The 20,944-nt window shown below is 45.6% G+C and overlaps 1 protein-coding gene across 3 annotated transcripts in view; it reads left to right on the top strand.

Moving 5' to 3' along the window:
- CALN1 (calneuron 1) overlaps positions 1–20,944 on the top strand; it is a 529,580-nt gene that overhangs the window by 319,241 nt on the left and 189,395 nt on the right. For all 3 annotated transcript variants that reach the window (XM_043559878.1, XM_043559876.1, XM_043559875.1), the window contains one exon: positions 17,188–17,300. In XM_043559878.1, coding sequence (XP_043415813.1) covers positions 17,188–17,300 — 113 coding nt within the window. The remainder of the gene's footprint in view (positions 1–17,187; positions 17,301–20,944) is intronic.

The raw sequence follows: 20,944 nt of genomic DNA, 5'->3' as shown, positions 1-20,944 counted from the left end.
ATTGCTAAGAAGAGACAGGGTTGGTGTCAGAAGGAAGTCGTCCCTCCTGACCGAGGTTTGGCGCTCTAGATCTTGGGAAGAAAGAAACGGAAAATGACCCTGCACACCATAGATGGGACGCCATTTCTACGTGTGGTTCCTTCATTTCCCTTGATAAAGATTGTTTTAGGAGACCGTTGAAAAGAAAGAAATTCCCCATGTCTTGTATATCCTAGAAGTTTTAAAGCTGTTTCATACACTTCTAGAATTTCCATTTAAAAGTGTGAATGAAATTGGGTATTCACAATCCAGGAAGCATCACATTTGGGTCTAAGTCCACATTGAAAACCTTGAATCTTCAGTGAAATGGAAACAGGTAAAGATGATTCTGTCTCCCCCTGGCGACAGCCAGGTTTTAAAGGCAGACAGTTCCATGGGGCGCCTGGGTGGCGCAGTCGGTTAAGTGTCTGACTTCAGCCAGGTCACGATCTCCTGGTCCGTGAGTTCGAGCCCCGCGTCGGGCTCTGGGCTGATGGCTCAGAGCCTGGAGCCTGTTTCCGATTCTGTGTCTCCCTCTCTCTGACCCTCCCCCGTTCATGCTCTGTCTCTCTCTGTCCCAAAAATAAATTAACGTTGAAAAAAAAATTTAAAAAAATAAAATAAAATAAAGGCAGACAGTTCCAGAGGTTGTTTTCAACTTCCGTTTGTTTAAGGCAGCGTCCTAGCTTTTGTACATCACTGTCCTTTTGTGTTGCATTGTTTCTCAGGGTGCCTGGTGCCTGTGATCTTCACGGGACAGCACAAGTTTTTTTTTTCATAGGGGATTTGGTGAAGTTATTGTCCTCAACTATTTCGGTTCAGAAGTCATCTTTCAAAGTCCCAAACCCTTGGCCTTCTGCCCAGCGTGTGGACCCCGTATGACAGACACACTAGTGGGGGTGCTCTAAAGATTTTGGGTCGTTTCAGCTTTCAACAGCCCCGGCAGGCAGCACGCAATATTTACTCCCACTTTGCACTCGAGCAAGCTAATGATTACTGGAGGTAGAATAATTGGACTCATCATCATCCAGGGACTCATGGGGACGAGACGTAGATGTTTACTGTGTTGTGATTTTTTCTTAATATGTGTTATGGCGACAGGGCCTCAGAAGAGCAGTTTTCTATACGATTCTCATTTCATGTGAAATGATATGGGTGGTGATTGTCTAACATTCTGCATAAGATGGGTCGGTGCCGAGCAAACTCTTACTTCGGTACAATTTGGAAAGCTGTAGTTCCACGGAGGACGTCCTCAGGATTCGGCTATACTCTTGGTCCTGCAGAACCGTTACCCCTGAAGAACTATTTCAGATGGACACGTAACTCATTAAAAAAAGAGAAATGACTTACTGTTGTATTATAACCCTATGATGTGCTCTTCTGGAAACAATTGGACCTTCCAAAAATCGGGGACTGATTGAGAAAACTCTAGCTCTCTGTAGAGTGCTATGGGGCTCATTACGTTTTAAGGATTTTTTAATCTCACGGGAGATGTTCACCATAGAACCTCAAGGAGAAAGGACAGGAAAGTATTACTTCCATAGTTTTCTTTATTCGCTGAGGAGAAAATAGGGTAATGTTACCTCTGGGGGGTGGGTTGATTTTCAATTTAATATTTACATTCTTCATTCGTTTCCATTTTTCACTGTTACAAATAATGCCGCAATAGGCAACATAGTGCGGGGATCTTTCTCCAAATTTCTGATGGAAGTCTTTAGGATGGAGTCCAGGAAAGGAATTACTGAATCAAAGGAAAATAGTATTAAAAAGGGGCTTTTAATCTCGGGGGTATTGCCAAATTAGTGTCAAGAAAGGCTGTGCCAAGGCCTGTTCCCATCAATGTGAATGTGAAGTCGTGGCAAACTGCGGACTCGATCTTAAAATCAGACTTAAAAATGCAGTCTTGGGGCGCCTGGGTGGCTCAGTCGGTTAAGCCTCTGACTTCGGCTCAGGTCACGATCTCACAGTTGGTGAGTTCGAGCCCCATGTCGGGCTCTGTGCTGACAGCTCAGAGCCTGGAGCCTGCTTCAGATTCTGCGTCTCCCCCTCTCTCTGCCCCTTCCCTGCTCACGCTCTGTCTCTCTCTCTCAAAAATAAATAAACATTAAAAAAAATGCAATCTTTGCATCCAGGGGATGTGGGAAATGCTATCTCATTATTGCTTTTAATTGGCATTTATTTTCATACTATTGAAAGTTGAACATTTTCCACATGTTTAACTTTTGTATTTTTCCTTTGTGAGTTACCTGTTCACATCCTCTAGCATTTACGCCTTCGTGAGTTCCTTTGTATTTGAAGAGTATTATCCCGTTCCCATATTCACTGCATACGGTTTTCCTAGTTTATTGCTAAATATTTAATCTAGTCTCTGACATCTTTAACATACAGAGGAGGTTGGCAGCTCTGTGAGTCTTTACTTTTCTGCTTTTCTTTTATTGATTTGCAGCTTCGAAACGTTTTTCCTATTTTACCTGTGTATTCTAATTTATGTCTTTAGTGTTTTATAGTGAAATACGAACAGCAAATTGGTTTTTCCGTTGTAATTCTTCTCTTCCTAACACCATTTGACAAGGAAGCCTTGTCTCTACTCAATTATTTCTATTTATTGCCCATATTTACAAGGACTTAGTTCTGGACAGTCCTGTTTTATCTCCTGTCCATTCTTACATCAGTACTTTTTTTTTTTTTCCATTATTGTAGTTCTGTAATACATTTTATTAATAGATATGGCATTACTGTTCTTAATTATCTTTAAAGATTTTCTTGGCCTGTTCATTCTTCCAAATGACCTTCCGAGTCATTGGGAAAGCTTGCCAAAAAAATTCCATAGGGATTTTTATTGAAATTAAACATCTAAATGAACATCTTTGCAGTAACCTTTCCATCACGAAGCATAGTATCATTTGCCATTTTCTTTAAAGGCTTTTCTCTTAAAGTTTATTTGCTTGTTTGTTTTTTGTATTTATTGAAGCAATCTTCACAGCCAACGTGGGGCTCGAACCCACGACCCTGAGATCAAGAGTCGCAAGCTTTTCCAATTGAGCCAACTGGGTGCTCTGAAAGGTTTTTTTTAAATATCTCACTAAAGTTGTATAGGTTTCCTCATCTGAGTCCTAAATATCACTTTCGAGTTTATTCCTGGTTATTTTGTCCTTTCTGTGCGATCATAGAGATTTTTCTCTTTGGATGATGGTCGTTTTCTCTAACATGTATTTAATCAGTGCTGATTCATCTTTGCTGGCTTTGTGGTTAACATCGAGGACGCTGGAGTCACACTGCCGGCATTCAGACCCCAGCTGGCCCAGGCCTGGCCAGTGCACACGGGACCTAACCTCTGCTGGTTTCTGCTTGCTGATGTTAGGTCATGAACTGAGACCCACCTCGTCCGTGTGCATCAACAGTCGAACGCGTTAATTCAGGTCATTCCAAGCACTCATCTGTTCTGCTGTTCTTTCTTTGGCGTCCCCGTCCTTCTCAGGTTAAGAACCTCCTGTCCAGGCCCCTTCTCACCTCTAATGCTTACCACCCAGTATTCCAGTGTGCCTGTGAATTTGCGTCTTTGGAAATCAAACTTTTTAGTTCCTGGGAGCCTTTGTGTCCTCTGATTTCACTCCCTGAGAGCTCAGATTTCCTTCCTTTTTGTTTTCTTTCTCTTGGTACATTCTTCCTCCTCCCATCGCGGTGCAGGCGGAGCCAAGTGCACCAAAAGCGGTCGGGTCCCCTCCCTCTTTTCACCACACCTCCCTGAAGGGAGCTGCTATTTCTTTGTCTGCCTATAGTTTTCTGCCCTCCTTCTCTGCCAAGGCGCGGGTTCTTGGGCATTGGGAAACGCACAGGTAGAGGGGGGCCCCATGATGCCCATCTTGTGTCTGAGCAGAGAACAGGTGTCCCTCTTCCAGTGAGGCTTGAGGAGGAAGCCCCTCTCTGGCGGGGAGACCCCAACCTACAGAACAGCCTTTCTCCAAGTGTTTTGGGAGTCAGTGGGGTCAGGAACTACCCACCAGCCTGCCGGAGTGAACGGGTGCCACTCTTTCCCCAGGAGCCTCACAGGTGAGGCAGCCGGACCCTCCACACCCTCCCTCTACCTTCCTTCACCTTCCCTCCAGGCGCCGTCTCTGCCCAGACCTGCGCCCACCACAGAGGGGACCTGCCAGGAGGCTGGAGGGAAATGATTTAGGAGCCCCTGCTGCTGCCTTCTCCAGAAGTCCCTTGGCTCTTCTTTTCTCTAAAAAAGATCTAAATGGTTTTTGCCGCCACACAAGAAAACCATTGATTTTCTAAATGTTTGTCTGTACCTAGCCACCATTACTACATTCCCCAGAATCACAGTTGGGTCTTTTGTTTTTTCTAGACAGACAATCATACTGTCCTCAGAATAGTGATCATCTTGGTTTCTCCATTCCTGTGGTCATATGTTTTACTTCTGTTTCCTGCCCTATTGTTGGCCAGCCTATTGGGAATGATTAGGATAAAAACGATAACAAGCATCCTGGTTCCTTGCGTATTTGAATGCAGATTCTTTCCACATATGCGGATGTCCGCTGTTGTCTTGAGATCCGTCACTCTTACTTTTTTTTTTTTTTAAGGAAGGCTTATTCTTTGCCCAGTGTAAAAAGTCCTGAATGGATATTATATTTTAATCAGATCCATAGAGACCAGCACTTTAAGGAATTGCATCTATTGATGTGATTTATCATATTAATTGATTTCCCTAATATTAACTTGTACTCAAGTCTTGGAATAATCTGTATGCAGCTGTGGTAAGCTGTGCTTTTAGTATATTTCAAATTAGATTTTCAAGTTCAGGCTTCAGGACTTTTACCTGTATCCGTAAGTGAGGTTTGTCAGTAGTTTTCCTCTTGTGTATTTTGGTATCAGAGTTACATTTGCTTTTCCTCTTTTGCTTTATCCTGGAAGAGTTTATATGACAAGAAGAATATTATTTCTCAACAATATGAAAAAACTCAAGGTGCGATTGTTCCCATTTGAGAAGCTTTTCAGGTATTTTATTAGAATTGCTTTATAAATTCTTAAATCGTATTCCATTGCTTTTCAGTCTTTTCTTAAATCACTACTGACAAACTGCCCCTTTTCAATAAAAGCACTAGTTTCACACCTGAAAGACTCCACCAGAAAACTTCTAGAACGAATACACAAAATCAGTAAAGTCACAGGATGCAAAATCAATGTACAGAAATATGTTGCATTTCTATAAAACAATAGCGAAGCAGCAGAAAGAGAAATGAAGGAATCAATCTCATTTACAGTTGTACCAGAAACAAGAAGCTTTAAGATAGCCAGGAATAAACCTAACCAAGAGGTGAAAGGCCTGTACTCTGAAAACTAGAGAGCACTGATGAAAGAAATTGAAGATGAAGCAAAGAAAGGGAAAGACATTCCATGTTCATGGATTGGAAGAAGAAATATTGTTAAAATGTCTGTACTACCAAGAGCTATCTACACATTTAATGCAATCCCTATCAAACTACCAACAGCATTTTTCGCAGAGCTAGAACAAACTTTCTTAAAATTTGTATGGAACCTCAAAAGACCCCAAATAATCAAAGCAATTTTGAAAAAGCAAAGCAAAGCTGAAGGCACCACAATTCCAGACTTCAAGTTACCAAACCGTACGGTTCTGGCACAAAAATAGATAGCTAGGTCAATGAAATAGAAAAGAAAACACAGAAATTAACCCACTACTATATGGTCAATTAATCTTCAACAAAGCAGGAAAGAATATCCAATGGGGAAAAAGCCTCTTCAACAAATGGTGTTGAGAAAACTGGACAGCGACATGCAGAAGAATGAAACTGGACCACTTTCGTACACCATACACAAAAATAAATTCAAAATGGATTAACGACCTAAATGTGAAACAGGAAACCATAAGAATCCTAGAAGAGAACACAGGCAGTAACTTCTTTGACATCAGCCTTAGCAACTTCTTTCTAGATATATCTCCCCAGGGAAGGGAAACCAAAGCAAAAATAAACTATTGGGACCTCATCAAAATAAAAAGCTTCTGCACAGCAAAGAAAGCAATCAACAAAACTAAAAGGCAGCCTATAGAATGGGAGAACATATTTGCAAATGACACATCTGATAAAGGGTTGGTATCCAAAATATATAAAGAACCTATAAAACTCAATACCCCCAAAATAAGTAATCCAATTAAAAATGAGCAGAAGACATGAATAGACATTTTTCCAAAGAAGACATACAGGTGGCCAACAGACACATGAAAAGATGCCCGATATCACGATCGTCAGGGAAATGCAGATCAAAAGGACTATCACCTCATACCTGCCAGAATGGCTAAAATCAACAACATGAGAGGGGCACCTGGGTGGCTCAGTCAGTTGAGCGTCCAACTTCGGCTCAGGTCACGAGCTCATGGCCTGTGAGTTCAAGCCCCGCATGGGCTGTTTGCTGTCAGCACAGAACCCACTTTGGAGCCTCTGTCCCCCGCCCCCTCTGTCCCTGCACCTCCTCTGCTCTCTCTCTCTAAAAACTAAACATTAAAACAAAAAAGCATGGTATCTTGTTCCCATCTCTTATTTTCCCTTGTCCCTTCCTCCATGGTACCTCCTTTTGTCCTCCATTTGTAGGCACGACCCCAGAATATCACATGGACAAAAGCTCCAGCCACAGGCAGCACTATGGTGGGTGTGGGGGCTGCAAGCTCCAGTCTCCTCTGCAGTGCCCTAAGCAGGCTGGAGACAGCAGAAACCCAGAGTGAAACAAGTCTTGGGAGTGGTTGTCATTTTTTAATATACTGCTTCTTGATCCTAATTCTTCAACCATAACTTCTCACCAGATTTAGAGCATTGGTGAATGGAGGCAGGAGAACGAACTCTGTTCAGTATTCTTTTACTGAATACTTACTAGACACCAGAAACTGCACTAGGCATTGCAAACTTTGACCTCACAACTGGAGTATTCGAAGGTGGTCGGTGACATCCATACATGCTGATGGTTGGCCAACATTGGGACCCATGGAATTGAAAGCGAAGAAAATGCAAGGATTGGTACAAAAAGGAGAGGGACGTTATTCTGGATACCCAAACAAACAAAAAAAAATCTCCTTCCGAAAATTGTTCACTATAGAGAAAGAAAAAAGTTTAAGGAATACCTGCTTTGTATTCCCAACCTGGTAGGTGAAAACAGCCCTCCACAGACAAGGACATTGGAGGATGAGGTGAGAAGATAAGATCTTGAGGCACAAATGGAAGAAAGAGAGACCCAGCTTCAGTGAGAAGAATACATGAGAACACTAACAGTGTTCTACTTAATGCAGTTGTACTTAGTACACTCCTCTATGTGTTACGTGAGAAGTAATACATCAGTGTATTCATTTTAGGTAGGTGAACATCAATGCTCTTTGGAAAACCTATTACATTGGGGGTGGGGAAGCAATTGCAGAGACAGCTCTATGAATAACCTACAGCCCTAACTTACTCTAAGTAAAGACAGAGGGAAATAAGAGAAAAATAAAATGATGAAAGAGAAAATGATAGAGTTGAAAAACAGAAATTGGAGACTTGAATTTCACAAGAAAGAATAGCATGGGAATACTCAAAAGAATCATAAGAAGACATTTTCCTGAGCTGAAAGAGAGAAGACTGTCTGATATTCTATCAGTTAAGAGCAGATCAAGTAGACAAAACTTAATAAGAGTTGCCACTTATTGTGACCAACTGCAGGCCAGGAGCATTGCGAAGGGATTTGATTTAAGGGGCCTCATTTATCTCTGTCAACAACACTGAAAGGTAGAGATGAGTGTGTCCATTTCATGAAGGCATGAAGGAGGTCCAGATAACGTCACCCATAACTGACCGCACCGTTGATTGAGACGAAACCCAGGCTTGAACCCTGGTTGATCTTGACTCCACAACATTTGCTCTTTGAGTTAGGCGGTGTTGGCTTCCAAAATGATAATCCAAGCAATACAATCACAATAAGTAAGTCATCGGCCGTATACTGACTGCTGCAGCTAACAAACGTTGTACCTCTCAGAATATTTGTGAAACATTTGTAAATACAGGATTATATGCAAAATTACAGAAGAAGCATCACCTAACTCTCTAGAACTGATATTAGCAGGCCACATTATCCTATTCAAACCCAAAGAAAGCAGGATTTAATAGCAATCAACATTTAAACAGAAGTCCCTAGGGGCGCCTGGGTGGCTCAGTCGGTTAAGCGGCCGACTTCGGCTCAGGTCATGATCTCGCGGTCCGTGAGTTCAAGCCCCGCGTTGGGCTCTGTGCTGACAGCTCAGAGCCTGGAGCCTGTTTCAGATTCTGTGTCTCCCTCTCTCTGACCCTGCCCTGTTCATGCTCTGTCTCTCTCTGTCTCAAAAATAAATAAACGTTAAAAAAAATTTTTTTAATAAAAATAAAAAAATAAACAGAAGTCCCTAAACCTCTCTGCAGTTGGAAAACACTCTCCTGATCAATAAAGAATACAAATTAGAAAAAAATGCAAATTCAAGATAATTTTTAAAGAAAATGACAAGAATGTTACATATCTCAAATATGTAGGTATTGATCAAAGCTTTCCCCAGAGGTAAACTCAAAGCATTAAAAATAATTTCATTATTTTACAAGATTGTGGAAAAAACAAAAGAAAACATTCAAAGAAAAATTTAGAAAAAAGTTAGACATAAAAATAATGGGGTAAGATACAGTAAAATTGGAGTGAGGGCAGAATTAATTAATTGGAAAATACACACCTGTATACATATCGTAACCAGTGTATAAAAAAAGACCAAATTTCTTGGGAAAAACTATGAAACATAAATGACTGGCATATCAAATCTAGAAGAGTGCAAATAAAATTACAACTGAGGAAAGATATATAGCAACAAATATAAAAGAAATAAACATTATGAAGGGCGCCTGGGTGGCGCAGTCGGTTAAGCGTCCGACTTCAGCCAGGTCACGATCTCGCGGTCCGGGAGTTCGAGCCCCGCGTCGGGCTCTGGGCTGATGGCTCAGAGCCTGGAGCCTGTTTCCGATTCTGTGTCTCCCTCTCTCTCTGTCCCTCCCCCGTTCATGCTCTGTCTCTCTCTGTCCCAAAAATAAATAAAAAACGTTGAAAAAAAAATTTAAAAAAAAAGAAACATTATGGGATACTTTGTGTAACTACAACTAATACATTTTTAAACTTGTTTTGCAAACCTAGGGTTTCCAATTGTTTTGTTTTTCTTCGAATTCCAGTTAGTTCACATACAGTTTGGTATTAGTCTCAGGGGTACAATACAGTGATTCAACATTTCCAAACAGTCCCCAGTGCCCGTTATAGGTGCATTCCTTAATCCCCACCGCCTAGTTCACCCATCCCCCCTCCCACCTTCCCCTCTGGTAACCCTCAGATAGTTCTCTATAGTGAAGCCTCTGCTTCTTGGTGTGTGTGTGTCTCTCTCTCCCTTTCTCCTTTGCTCATTTGTTTCATGTATTGAATTCTACATAGGAATTAAACCATATAGTATTTGTATTTCTCTGACTGACGTATCTCACTTAGCATAATACGCTCTAGCTCCAACTTGTTGTTGCAAATGGCGAGATTGCATTCTTTTTTATGGCCGAGTAATACTCCACTGTGTGTGTGCGTGTGTGTGTGTGTGTGTGTGTGTGTGTGTGTGTACCACATCTTCCTTACCCATTCATCAGTTGATGGACACTTGGGCTGTTTCCATGGTTTGGCTGTTGTAGATAGTGCTGCTACAAATATCGGGGTGTGTGTATCCCTTTGAATTAGTATTTCTGGATTCTTTGGGTAAATACCTATTAATACAATTGCTGGATCATAAGGCAGTCCTATTTTTAACTTTTTGAGGCACCTCCACACTGTTTTCCACAGTATGGAAAGTGGCTGCACCAGTTTGTGTTCCATGAGAATATCTGGAAACGCACCCCCCCATACGAGAAACACCTACAGACCTGGACTGGAGCTGCTCCCTGATCCGGGCAGCCGAGCAGAGACAGCCGGGCCACCTTGGGAAGAGCTGCCTAACGCAGCGGCAAAGGAGCAGTCGGTTTAGGGTTGCCTTGAGGACCATCTGTGGGACTGATAGATAGCATCCCGATGGAGGGGGAGACCACCGGAAGGCCAGGGGGCTTATAACCCGCCAAAGGGGAGAGAGGCATAGCCCAGTTGGAGGAACTATAGCTTGAGATGCCTCTTTCCCGTCCCCCTCCACCTTGGCCGTTTCCAACCCAGGTGAGGCCAGAAACCATAGCTGGACGGTGGGGAGGGAGGTGGACCTAGGAAGGACCGAGGAAATGTACCTATTCCTCTTGTCTGTTGCAGGCCACTAGGCTGGGTCAGGCCCCAGTCCAAGGAGGGGGGAAGATGCTTTTTCTACTAAGGCAGGTCTGGAGTCAACACGGTCGGTAGCCTGGACTGGGCTTCTGATTCCTGAGAGTCAATAACAAATCTACAGGACCAGCCCAGGGCTTCCCCCAGAGCCAGGAGAGAGCTGTAAGACAGGGGAGCTTGGACAGGGAATTGGGAGAAAGTAAAGTGGTTCCTGCTTGCCTCCCGTGGAGGCCAGGGCATCCAAGACACCAGCTGCGTGGGCTCTCCCGAGGCCCTTCTTGGTCTTCCTTTGCCCCCTTCTTTCCCTCCCCCTCTGCTCTTGATGCATTCATCCCGAAGGATACTGAAGACAGACTTCATGGTTTCATTATTCTTTGAGCAGGTGGTTCAAAGATCAAAAAGGTATGAGAAAATATATAGTGAGATGCTGTCCCTTTCCTGTGCCTTGCCTGTCTGCCCAGACTCACACATGAAGAAACCAGTAACTATTATTAGTATTTTTTTTTTTTTTGCGGGGGAGCAGGAGGGGGGATAAATATTTAAGCAAATAGGAGTGTATCTCCTCCTTGACCCCCTCGTTAATCCAGATCGTAGCATATTATGATAATAGTTCCACACCTGCTCTTTTCCCTTGAGAGTCTGTCTTAAAGATCTTAGTAATCCGTCCATAGATCCTGAAGTCTTTTAGATCCTCGTTTTTAGCTTTTAGGCTCTCACCTCCCACCCCGCCACCACCGCAAAGCCAGCAAGTCCCAAAGACCCGCTCCTCCTGACTTCTCCATCATTCCTAATGAGCTCCATCGTCTGCCAGGTGTCCCAGATTCAAACCTCAGGGTCATCGTCGCCTCTTCCCCTTCTGGTCCTTCCAGGTCTTGTCAGTTGCGCTGGAAATGCATTCCCCCGGCTCCGGTCTTCTCCACCTCCCCCCACCCACCCACCCCATTTCTACCCTGGCCTTCCTCTCCTGTTGTCTTACGGAACACCCCTTCTAAGTCAGCACTGTTCCCGCTGACCAACGGTGGGCCGTGTGCTCATGCTCCCTCTTCCTGACTGGGACACGTTCCCCTGACTGGCATCAGGGACATGCGGGGGCTTCTGTCCTGCAGGAACCCAGCAGGAAGGGAGGGCGGCCGCTGCTCCTGGCCATCCTGCCTCCTTTCCGGTGTCCCCCGCGTTACTCAGGCGGCACACCTCATCACCCCTTCCAGCTTGTTAGAATCCTTCTCCTCGGTAGAGGCTCACTGCCGAGCCGCTGAGAATTTCCTAACTGGGGCCTTTACTTCTGCCCTTGTCCTGCCTGGGCACATTACTTTTAGGTCAATCACAGCACCCACTTGATTCTGTCCTGGGTAACAGACTGCAGGCTCCCGGAGGGTAAGCCTGTGCCTTATTCCTCTCTCTATTGCCCCACAGAAAACAGCCCCCACACCTGGCCCTTTGCAGGCATGCTTTCGGAATGCAGTTAATTGATTTCTCTCTTTTCTTATTTATGTTTTTAAGTTCACGTATTTATTTTGAGAGCGACGGGGCACGAGGGAGGGGCAGAGAGAGGGAGAGAGAGAGAATCCCAAGCAGGCTCCGCACTGTCAGCGAAGAGCCCGATGCGGGCCTCAAACCCACGGACCGCGAGATCGTGACCTGAGCTGCAGTTGGCCGCTCAACCGACTGAGCCACCCAGGCGCCCCTGTGGTTAATTGATGTCAGTGGAGTCAGACGTTTGTGTCTTCCTCCTAACCCGTGTCCCTGTTCGGAGCCCACCCCCTTTCCTTCCTTGTATTCGGCAATGATTTTTACTATAATTTCGCCTCATTGTGAATCTTTCAGCTGGTTGGTCTTAACGAACGATGTGTGGTCCTGACCCTCCTGAGGCTTCCTGCCCCAGTTTCAAGGGCATTGCTTTGACATCCATGGCGGGGGGACGAAACAGGACTCAGTCCTTAGCAGGGTTCTCTTCCTGCCCTTTTTACTAAATGCATCATGATATCTGGAAGCCTGAGAAAGGAAGATGAGGCCAGGAGCGAATGCCGTCTTCTCATCCTGCAGGTGCTCTCTCGCTCGAGATTCGTGAAATAATTTCACCAAAGGGAGAGCGCTTGTTCAGTCTGTCACATTCCATGACATGTGGCGGGTCTGGGAAGCCACCCACCTTTGTCTCTGGGGGCAGGTGACTCCAGAATGGCAATCCGATGTCACCGGGCCAGGCCTGGACAGGCCTCGTTTATTAGAGCAGTTCTTTTCAGCGGAAGAGGTTTCGGATGCCTAGAGGGTCGTATGCGAGAGGCCTGGGTCCGCTGGGAGTTGATCATCCAAGGAGAATCACCGAGACCCCCAACTGCAGGCCGAGTGGCAATTTGGGGAAGAAATGGCTTTTAGGCAATGCTCGTTTGTATGAAGGTCCCTGAAGGCCATCTCGCCCAATTTCCCACTAAATTCCTTCCTAAGTGGCCAGCTAGGAAGACCTTTTATGTTCTCAAAGCGTGCAGACTCGAGCCTGTACTGGGACTTGTCCCGGGGTCTCTGCTGCGCAGGCAGCTGGACAATGTGGAGGCTGAAATCACGGAGCCCAGGCGGAGCCCCTCTGCGGCCACACACGAGCTGTGGGGCCGCAATCTCCTTTTAACCCCTTCTTGCCTACGTCTTCTCGTGGGTAAAACGTGGAAGAGGAGAATCTGTTCATCGCGCTGGGATTGAAGCAGACAAGATGATAAACACAAAGCCCTGAGCTCAGCATCTGGCATAGAGCACGTGTTAAATAAATACTTCCTCTTACTTATTGTGACTCTTTTCAACGATTAAGAAAGATCTCTTAGTCGTTGAGCTGAAGCCCATTAGCTAGACCAGAGGGAGCAATTTTGATTTCGTTTCGCCTCTAGGTACCAGGCAGCCGTAGCCATCCCCTGCCGGGCAGTGCCGGGGTCAGGAAAAGGAATGTTCCAGACGGAGTCCAACCACAACCCTGCTTCCCCAGAGGAGGCCCAGGTGTCTGCACACAATTTGTCAAAGTGTAGATACATCAGTCTACTCCCTCAGTCTACTCCCTTGAGTTTCTGCAAGACACTGAACCTCTCCGTGCCTCCGTTTCCCTCTCTGTGGAAATGGGCTGCTGGAAGACTTCAGTGAACTAGGGTATGGAAATTTCTGTAAGCAATGCCCACCACGTAGTGGGTGCTCAGTAAAAGGGAGAGATTTTGATTGTCATCAGACCTTCCGGACCTTGCTTCTGCCTGGGAATGGTTTTCGCATAAGGGACTTAATGAAGGACTTCCCTCTGAGATTCTATTTGTCTCAGTTTTCCTGGGATGGATGGAGTGGGGGGGGGGGATGGCGATGTGGGGCCACACTCCTGGGAGCAGCGTTGATAGCTTATGGGGTGTTCCCAGTTCTGTTTGTCCAGTAAACTGGGATCTGCCGAAGAGAGCTTTTCCTCCATCTCAATCGTAATAAAACTTTGTACTACTGGTTGGACTGGGGCTGAGCTGTGCATTATGAGAAGGGGTCTTCATTTATGGTAGGTCTACAGAAAATGTGCTACGTATGCACTTACTCAGGAGCCAAAGCTGAAAATCCTAAGAGAGGTGACGGGGCCCTACCTCGATTGTTTCTGCCACGTGTGGGCTTGCAGGAATCTCCCTTTGCTCCATAACAGTAAAAAAAAAATGGTGGGGGCACAGGGGGGGATCATATTTTGATCACAAAAAATTCTGAAGTCCCAAATGTCTTCTCTTAAATAGGTAGAAGCAAATTCTCCCACGAACTGGATCTCCCCTCCAAGTCACAGAAAGTCTGTATTCCTGCACTGCAGTTAGCACTGCCCATAGGACCGTACTCCCCCCTTCCCCAGAACTTTCTCTCTGGTCAAGGATTTGAGTGGTGGATGGGCTGCTCCTGCCGCGGAGGCCATTTCTGCTGGTCAGTTTCGGGCTTGGTGTTCTCAGCCAAGGGCACCATCTGTGAACACTCCCTGAGGACTTTGGCCACAATTCCATGTGGACCCTTGACATATACCAGTTCTGCACTGCCCCACTCCCATCACCCTATGGGGGAGGGGAGGTTTCAGAGAGGTGAATGGTCTCTGTCCTCCTACCTGGAAAGCGGACTGTTCAAAGACAGCCCTGATTCTCCTGGCTCTGAGAATCAGGTGCCCCGCCACATCCTATGGGCCACCCCCCCCCCCCCCCCGCCATTAGGCTTCCAAGTGAGAGAAAGCAGCTCTCACTACACTATGGCCAGGGGCTTGAGGGACCCGGCTTGGTGAACACATTTTAGTTAAGGTCATAGGGCTTTGTAAAAAATGATCCATGCCCTTGAGCTTCTAAGCCTTTGTGAACTGTTAGATGTTGCCTCAGGTGACAGACAGTTGGGATGATGCCCACTGCTAATAGAACAAATAGTCCAGAAGGAGGGCTGGGGAAGGGGAACTGTAGTACTTGGGGCATCTTCTTGTCCAGTGTTTCTGGACCTTTCTTTTGCTCTTCCTTCTCCATCTCTTTCTCCTCCTTCTTCAGAGCCACCCCACTACAAGGAGACTTTTAAGACATTTGTTCCCCTAGTGCCTTACCCTATGGGATATTAATAGCACAGATGCTTTGTGTATCTGCTTATGTACTAAGACCCTAAGAGGGTCACAAACCATTGTAACATCTAAGATTATCTCCTAGGAATCAATTTTCACCTCATCAAGGGTGATACCATGTCTATAGAGAATGCATATTCTAGTCTGAGATTTTTTGGCCATCTGGCACCAGACAAGCAAGGGTGACTCAGGGTGAGCAGAGGGTCAATGCAGGTGGATAACGAGTGTGCCTCTGTCTGAGACTTGGAGCCACATGGAGCTAGCTCAGTGTGATTGCCAGGAAGACTGGGCCCTTCTTTTCCTATGCTTCCAACTTCCCACTTTCACAAATACTGGAGGACTATCTGGGGGCAAACATGTTGGTCTGCATTTAAGATAGTTTCCTTGCCTCGTATTTCTCTTTAAAAAGTGAAGTTACTAGATCAAAAGGAATCAGCATGTTACAGCATCTAAAATACTGTCAGTCCGTATCCAGTATCCAGGATGAGTGTACCAGGAAGGCATAAGACAGCCCATCTCTTCTCTGTATCTCTGCCAGCATTCTAGAAGCCTTTGCTAATTTGAAAGGTAAGATGGTAACTCATCGTTGCTTGAATTAGCCTTCTCACGATGACCAGTAAGGGTGGAATTTTAGATGCCTCTGTCGTGTTGCACCGTGAGAAGGAAATCAGTTTCCTCCAGTAGCCCAGTGACTGTCCTATCCATTTGGTACTAAATCTTTCCTTTCCCACTGACTCTCCACGCCTCCCTTACCCCCTAGGGTGTTTTATCTACACCGCGATCTGTTTCTGGACTTCTTTTTCGGAATTATTGGCATCTTGATGATGACATCTGCTCAGCTTTTTGAAATAGGTTTTGAACGAGGACTCTTTGAAGGTGATTGCACTCTGGGAATGGATTGATGCGTCTGCACTTTGCCAAACTTGTGTGCGGACACCTGGGCCGTCTGCACCAGCTGGGCTAACATGTGGAGAGCTCTTGGCGGAGACGCCCCCCTTGAGCAGTTCTAAGGGCACAGAATGCCACACTGATGAGTCACTGGGGCTCAGACAATACCTTGAAGGCCTGCTTTTGTCTAAGTTGGCTCAAGTCCACCCTTTGGTGGACAGTGTCAGATCTCGCATGAAAGATGCTGAACTGAGCAAAGAAAAAACAAGTAAGAGATATTCACTCACTCTGTAAGTACATACTGAGTACCCGCCATCATGTGGAACATGCAAAGAAGTTTCAGATTGGGTCCGTGACCTTGCAGAGCTCACGATGGCAGGTGGGAAATAGGTATGCAAACCAGTGACTGGGACATGGACTGATAGGGCCTATGATAGATCGAGTTTGGCCAACTCTGTCCAGTGAGATGAGGGTCAGAAAGAAAAACAAAAAGAGAACCTGATATTTAAGCTCCGTCTTAGAGAATGAGTTGACGTTCATCAGGTAGACCAGTGGGGAGACGGCATCCTGGGTAGAGGGAACAGCATGTACAGGGGCATGAAGTTCCGAGAGAGCATGGCATTTTGTGTAGGGGTGGGGAACAAAAGGCAGCGAAAGGGATAGTGGGACCTGAATGCCATACTGTGTTCTTTGCCAAAGATAAGGAAACCACTGATGCTGGGGTGCCTGGGTGGCTCAGTCGGTTAAACATCCAACTTCGGCTCGGGTCATGATCTCATGGTTTGTGAGTTCGAGCCCCATGTCAGGCTCTGTGCTGACAGCTCAGAGCCTGGAGTCGGCTTCAGATTCTGTGTCTCCCTCTTTCTGTGCCCCTCCCTCCCTCCCATTCTGTCTTTCTTTCTCTCTCTCTCAAAAATAAATGAATGTTTAAAAAAAAAGATGCCACTGATGTTTAAAAAGCATGATCGTTTATGCTTTGAGGGGGTGTAAACTCAGAACTGTATGGGAGACGGTGTGGCGGTAACAGTGTGAGGGCGGACAGCCATCTCAGTAGTAACATAATTATAACTGGGAACGTTAATTCTTGGAAGCGTTTTCCTGCCACAATCTTCAGAAGGGGACTGGCGATTGAATGGACAAGGAAGATCGAGCAGGCACAGGTATGGAAGAAGGGAAAGACTTGATCTCTAAATTTATATGTGGGTGACGAGGATAAAGCTGAACTTTCTATCATGTACAGCTGGACAATTTTCAGTAATGCTCTCAACTCTTCATTGACTGAGGTCATGCCAAGAAGAAAAGCATGGTGATGTTTATTTCATTGGGGACAGTAGGTCAGTTTCAACTACTTTTCAACTCATATTTCTATTTTCTCCTTCCAGGGGATGGCCAGGTGGACTTTGATGAATTCATGACAATTCTTGGCCCCAAACTCGTGTCTTCCGAAGGTCGCGATGGTTTTCTCGGAAACACAATAGACAGCATATTCTGGCAGGTGAGTACGCATTTTTTTTTTAAAGATGAAATTTGACAGTAAACATGTGCCGGGGACTAACTTTTGAATCTGAATTCTTGAGCTTCTGTTCAGCATGTGAAGATCTCTTCTGGGATGGAGTGACATGTGTTCCTTGGACTGGATGTCTAAGTAGAGGCCCATACCAGTCCTCAAAGAATCAAAAGTATACTCACTTAAAATTTAGACGAGTGAAATATCTCCCAATTTTTTTCTTAGAAACGGTTTGACATTTGGGGGAAATGATATTCCTCCACTTGTGATTCACAAAAAATTTTTTCCTGGGGGCACATAGAAAGGACATCATTGGTATTGCCTGAGCCCTGTGTTGTCCCTGGTTCCAAGGGACCTTGCAGAGTGGATGGCAGGATTGCCTCATATGTTTAGATCCTATCAGTTCCCTTGTCCTTACTAGCACAGAATGATTTTATCTGAGAATTTGTGTTCGCTGCTTCTCAATTTGCTCTTACTTCTATCTTGTAACATCTCTTCGGACATTTCAAACATCTGCCTTTAAATTATTAAAATGCTACAAATCATTTTCATATTAGTTCTTTAATCATAATATGTGACGATCAGTTCATGATTATGGAATTTGGGAAGGGTTCTCAACTACTACTAAGCTCTGAATCAAATAATTTGTCAAATGACATTGAATTGTTGGTTAGACTTGTAAAACACTACTCCAACACAGTCTGGTTTCTTTAATTTCTTGATGTGCTTTTTTTGTCTTAACCAGAGATAATTCTCTAATCTAGGAAAACACTGCAGTCGACATGTATCTCTTGTCTTTTTCTGCCACCCATCTTGCATATAATGAACAAACGCTTGATATGAATATGTTATGCCCTATAGTCTGTCACTGTGGGGTTCACAAAAGACATTTAAGACCTAGTCCTGGATCTTTAAGAATTTGGCTGGGGAAACACAATGAAGAGAGAGAAAACAAAGGAGAGATGTTTGGTGTGATGGTTACTAGTCTAATCTCCTTGAAGCCTAGTACTTCACTCTTCGTGCCCTCAGCACCTCACACATTGTATACCGTAGACCTTCAATAACCAATTTTTGAATAGGATGAATAGAAGTTCTAGAAAGGAGACAAATGTGGTCTTGAGGGGTCAGATAAGGCTTTAGGAAATGAAAACTTTGAAATGTGGCAGGGCGTAAGAGACAAAGAAGTAAAAAGAGCATTCTAGGCTGGTCACGATGCGTTTGATTAGAGTGGAGGCAGTGAGCCTAGGATAGTCATTGTCCATAACGAAGGTATAGTTTGAAGGGAAAGACCTCAGGCCCCGCAGGCAGAATGGCTTTGGGACCTGAGCAACGAGAAGTCTTGAGATGATCCCAAGGTCAGGGATAAGGTCATGGAGAAAAGAAGTCTTTGTGTGGAATTGAATTCTCAGCTGGACCTGTTGAGCGCAAGGAGGGTCAGACAACCAAGAGAGGGGGGCAGGTCCACACGGAGCTACGGTCGGGGATGGATGGCAGACGAGGAGCCAGATTTGTTATTCATCAGAGCTGGTGGGTGAAATCATAGGCAAGGATGAGCTCACCAAGAGAGGTTGCACAAATGAAGATGAGCACAGAGACAGGACCTGGTTCTGGAGGACATCCAGGGGAGTGAGGCATGAGAACTGCATCCCCACATTGACTCCCCAGCCTGTGGTTATGATCAGTGCTGACTCTCCCTAGAGAAGGACCTCCATGGTTCTACTTGCCATGTGGTGAGAATATTTCACTGCTGATGCAAGCCTTCAGATATGACTCAACACTTGGAAGGACAGACAGGTAGAGGCCCTTGACAGAATTAAAAAATGAATACCTGGTTAAGAAGGTGGGGGAACATGGTTTCCCAGCAGGCCATGTTTCAGCCCCTGCAGATTCGCTCTGGATGAACATTCTCTTTCTCTGCCTGATTTCCCTTCTTCTCTGCTCTGCTTTGTTCCCCACTCTGAGTGCTCTCTCTACCCTTTGCCTCTGCCTTCGTGGCCCCCAGTAGCCTTCTAGGCCCTGAGCATCCTTCCTGACCTCCATTCTGGAGGGCAAGGAGCTCTAGGTTCTTAATCTGCACCTTAAGTAGAGGCCTCATATCTCCCAGGCTCTTCATAGTAGAGCGTCTACACAGCAAGGCAATATTTCCCTCTGTATCTTGACTGCCTCTACCATAATCCGGACATGCCATTATGCTCACAAAGTCTCTGTGTTTTTGTCTTCTTAAAGACCCTCCTCCTCATTCAGGGAGATAAACAGGTGGGGATATTTCATTCTGAAATATTTAAACGAATGCAGGAATGCACGGGCTCAGTGACAGTGGCTTTCCTCACCTGCTGGTCCTCACACAGCTCAGAATTTTGTGACTAGCAAAGGAGAACAGAGACCTCTATCAATTCTCAGTAGTCAGCTGTACCCTCCCACACTGCCCCCCTCCATCTGTCTATGCAGAGACAGCATGAATAAATGGTGCTTAAAACATCTAGAGCATCCGGTCCTTCCTGGAAAAACGTTCATTTTCCCAGTGCTTGAGTGATTTTTTCAGGCTTAAAAGAAAGCTCTGAGCGTGTGAACGTTTGCATATGCGTGCGTATAAGCATGTGTTTACTTTGCTACAGTGTTTGAGGCGGATGTCAAAGAGTACCGGAACGGCAGCTTTCCGCCTCTGGCAGGGGATATTGATATCAGGAGGTGGAGACACTCTAGCACAGAGAAGATCGTTTACTTAAGACACTCTGGGGGCGCCTGGGTGGCTCAGTCGGTTAAGCGGCCAACTTCGGCTCAGGTCACGATCTCGCAGTCCGTGAGTTCGAGCCCCGCGTCGGGCTCTGGGCTGACAGCTCAGAGCCGGGAGCCTGTTTCTCCTGTGTCTCCTTCTGTGTCTCCCTCTCTCTGACCCTCCCCCGTTCATGCTCTGTCTCTCTCTGTCTCAAAAATAAATAAACGTTTAAAAAAAAATTAAAAAAAAAAAGACACTCTGACAAGGCTTCCCACCAGGGACAAAGTCAGCTTCTTGTGGAAACAGGATGGTACACTTGGCAGGGGCGTATGAGTGATCTATTTGCTACAAAATGTAGATGGTGAAACCAGAGATTGTGACACAAAACAACAGTACACGTATACAATCTCACATGGTTTCTGAGGGCCGGGAATTGGCAAGAGTGGTTCCAGCTCAGCGTCTCCCGCGGTTGCGGTCAACATGCCGGCTGGCGCCGTGATCATTCGAAGGCTTGACCGGGGCTGGCAGAAGTGCTTCAAGGTGGCTCAGCCACGTGGGTGGCAAGGTGACGGTGGGTGTCGGGAGGAGTGCTGCCTGAGTGTCTTCGTGATACGGCAGCTGGCTTCCCTCCAAACAAATGACCCGAAGAGAGTATAAGGCAGAGGCAATGGTGTCATTTATGACCTACTCCTGGAAGTCAAACTCCATCGTTTCTGGAATGTCCAGAACCAATATCTTGGTTACACAGCGCATCCCTAGTCACTGTGGGAGTGGAACACCTGGCGAATACCCAGAGGCCATGGTCACCGTCGGCGGCGGGGGGGGGGGGGGGGATGCATCTTGGAGACTGGCTACCACCAAGGGTAAAGATTCTGTAATTGGCTTATCTTCTGATCCGACATTGCCACCATGGGCT

The sequence above is a fragment of the Prionailurus bengalensis genome, chromosome E3 (genome assembly GCF_016509475.1).
Source record: "Prionailurus bengalensis isolate Pbe53 chromosome E3, Fcat_Pben_1.1_paternal_pri, whole genome shotgun sequence".
In the NCBI taxonomy this organism is placed as follows: Eukaryota; Metazoa; Chordata; class Mammalia; order Carnivora; family Felidae; genus Prionailurus; species Prionailurus bengalensis.
Note: the sequence above shows the minus strand (reverse complement) of the source record. Positions and strands in the feature narration are given on the sequence as shown.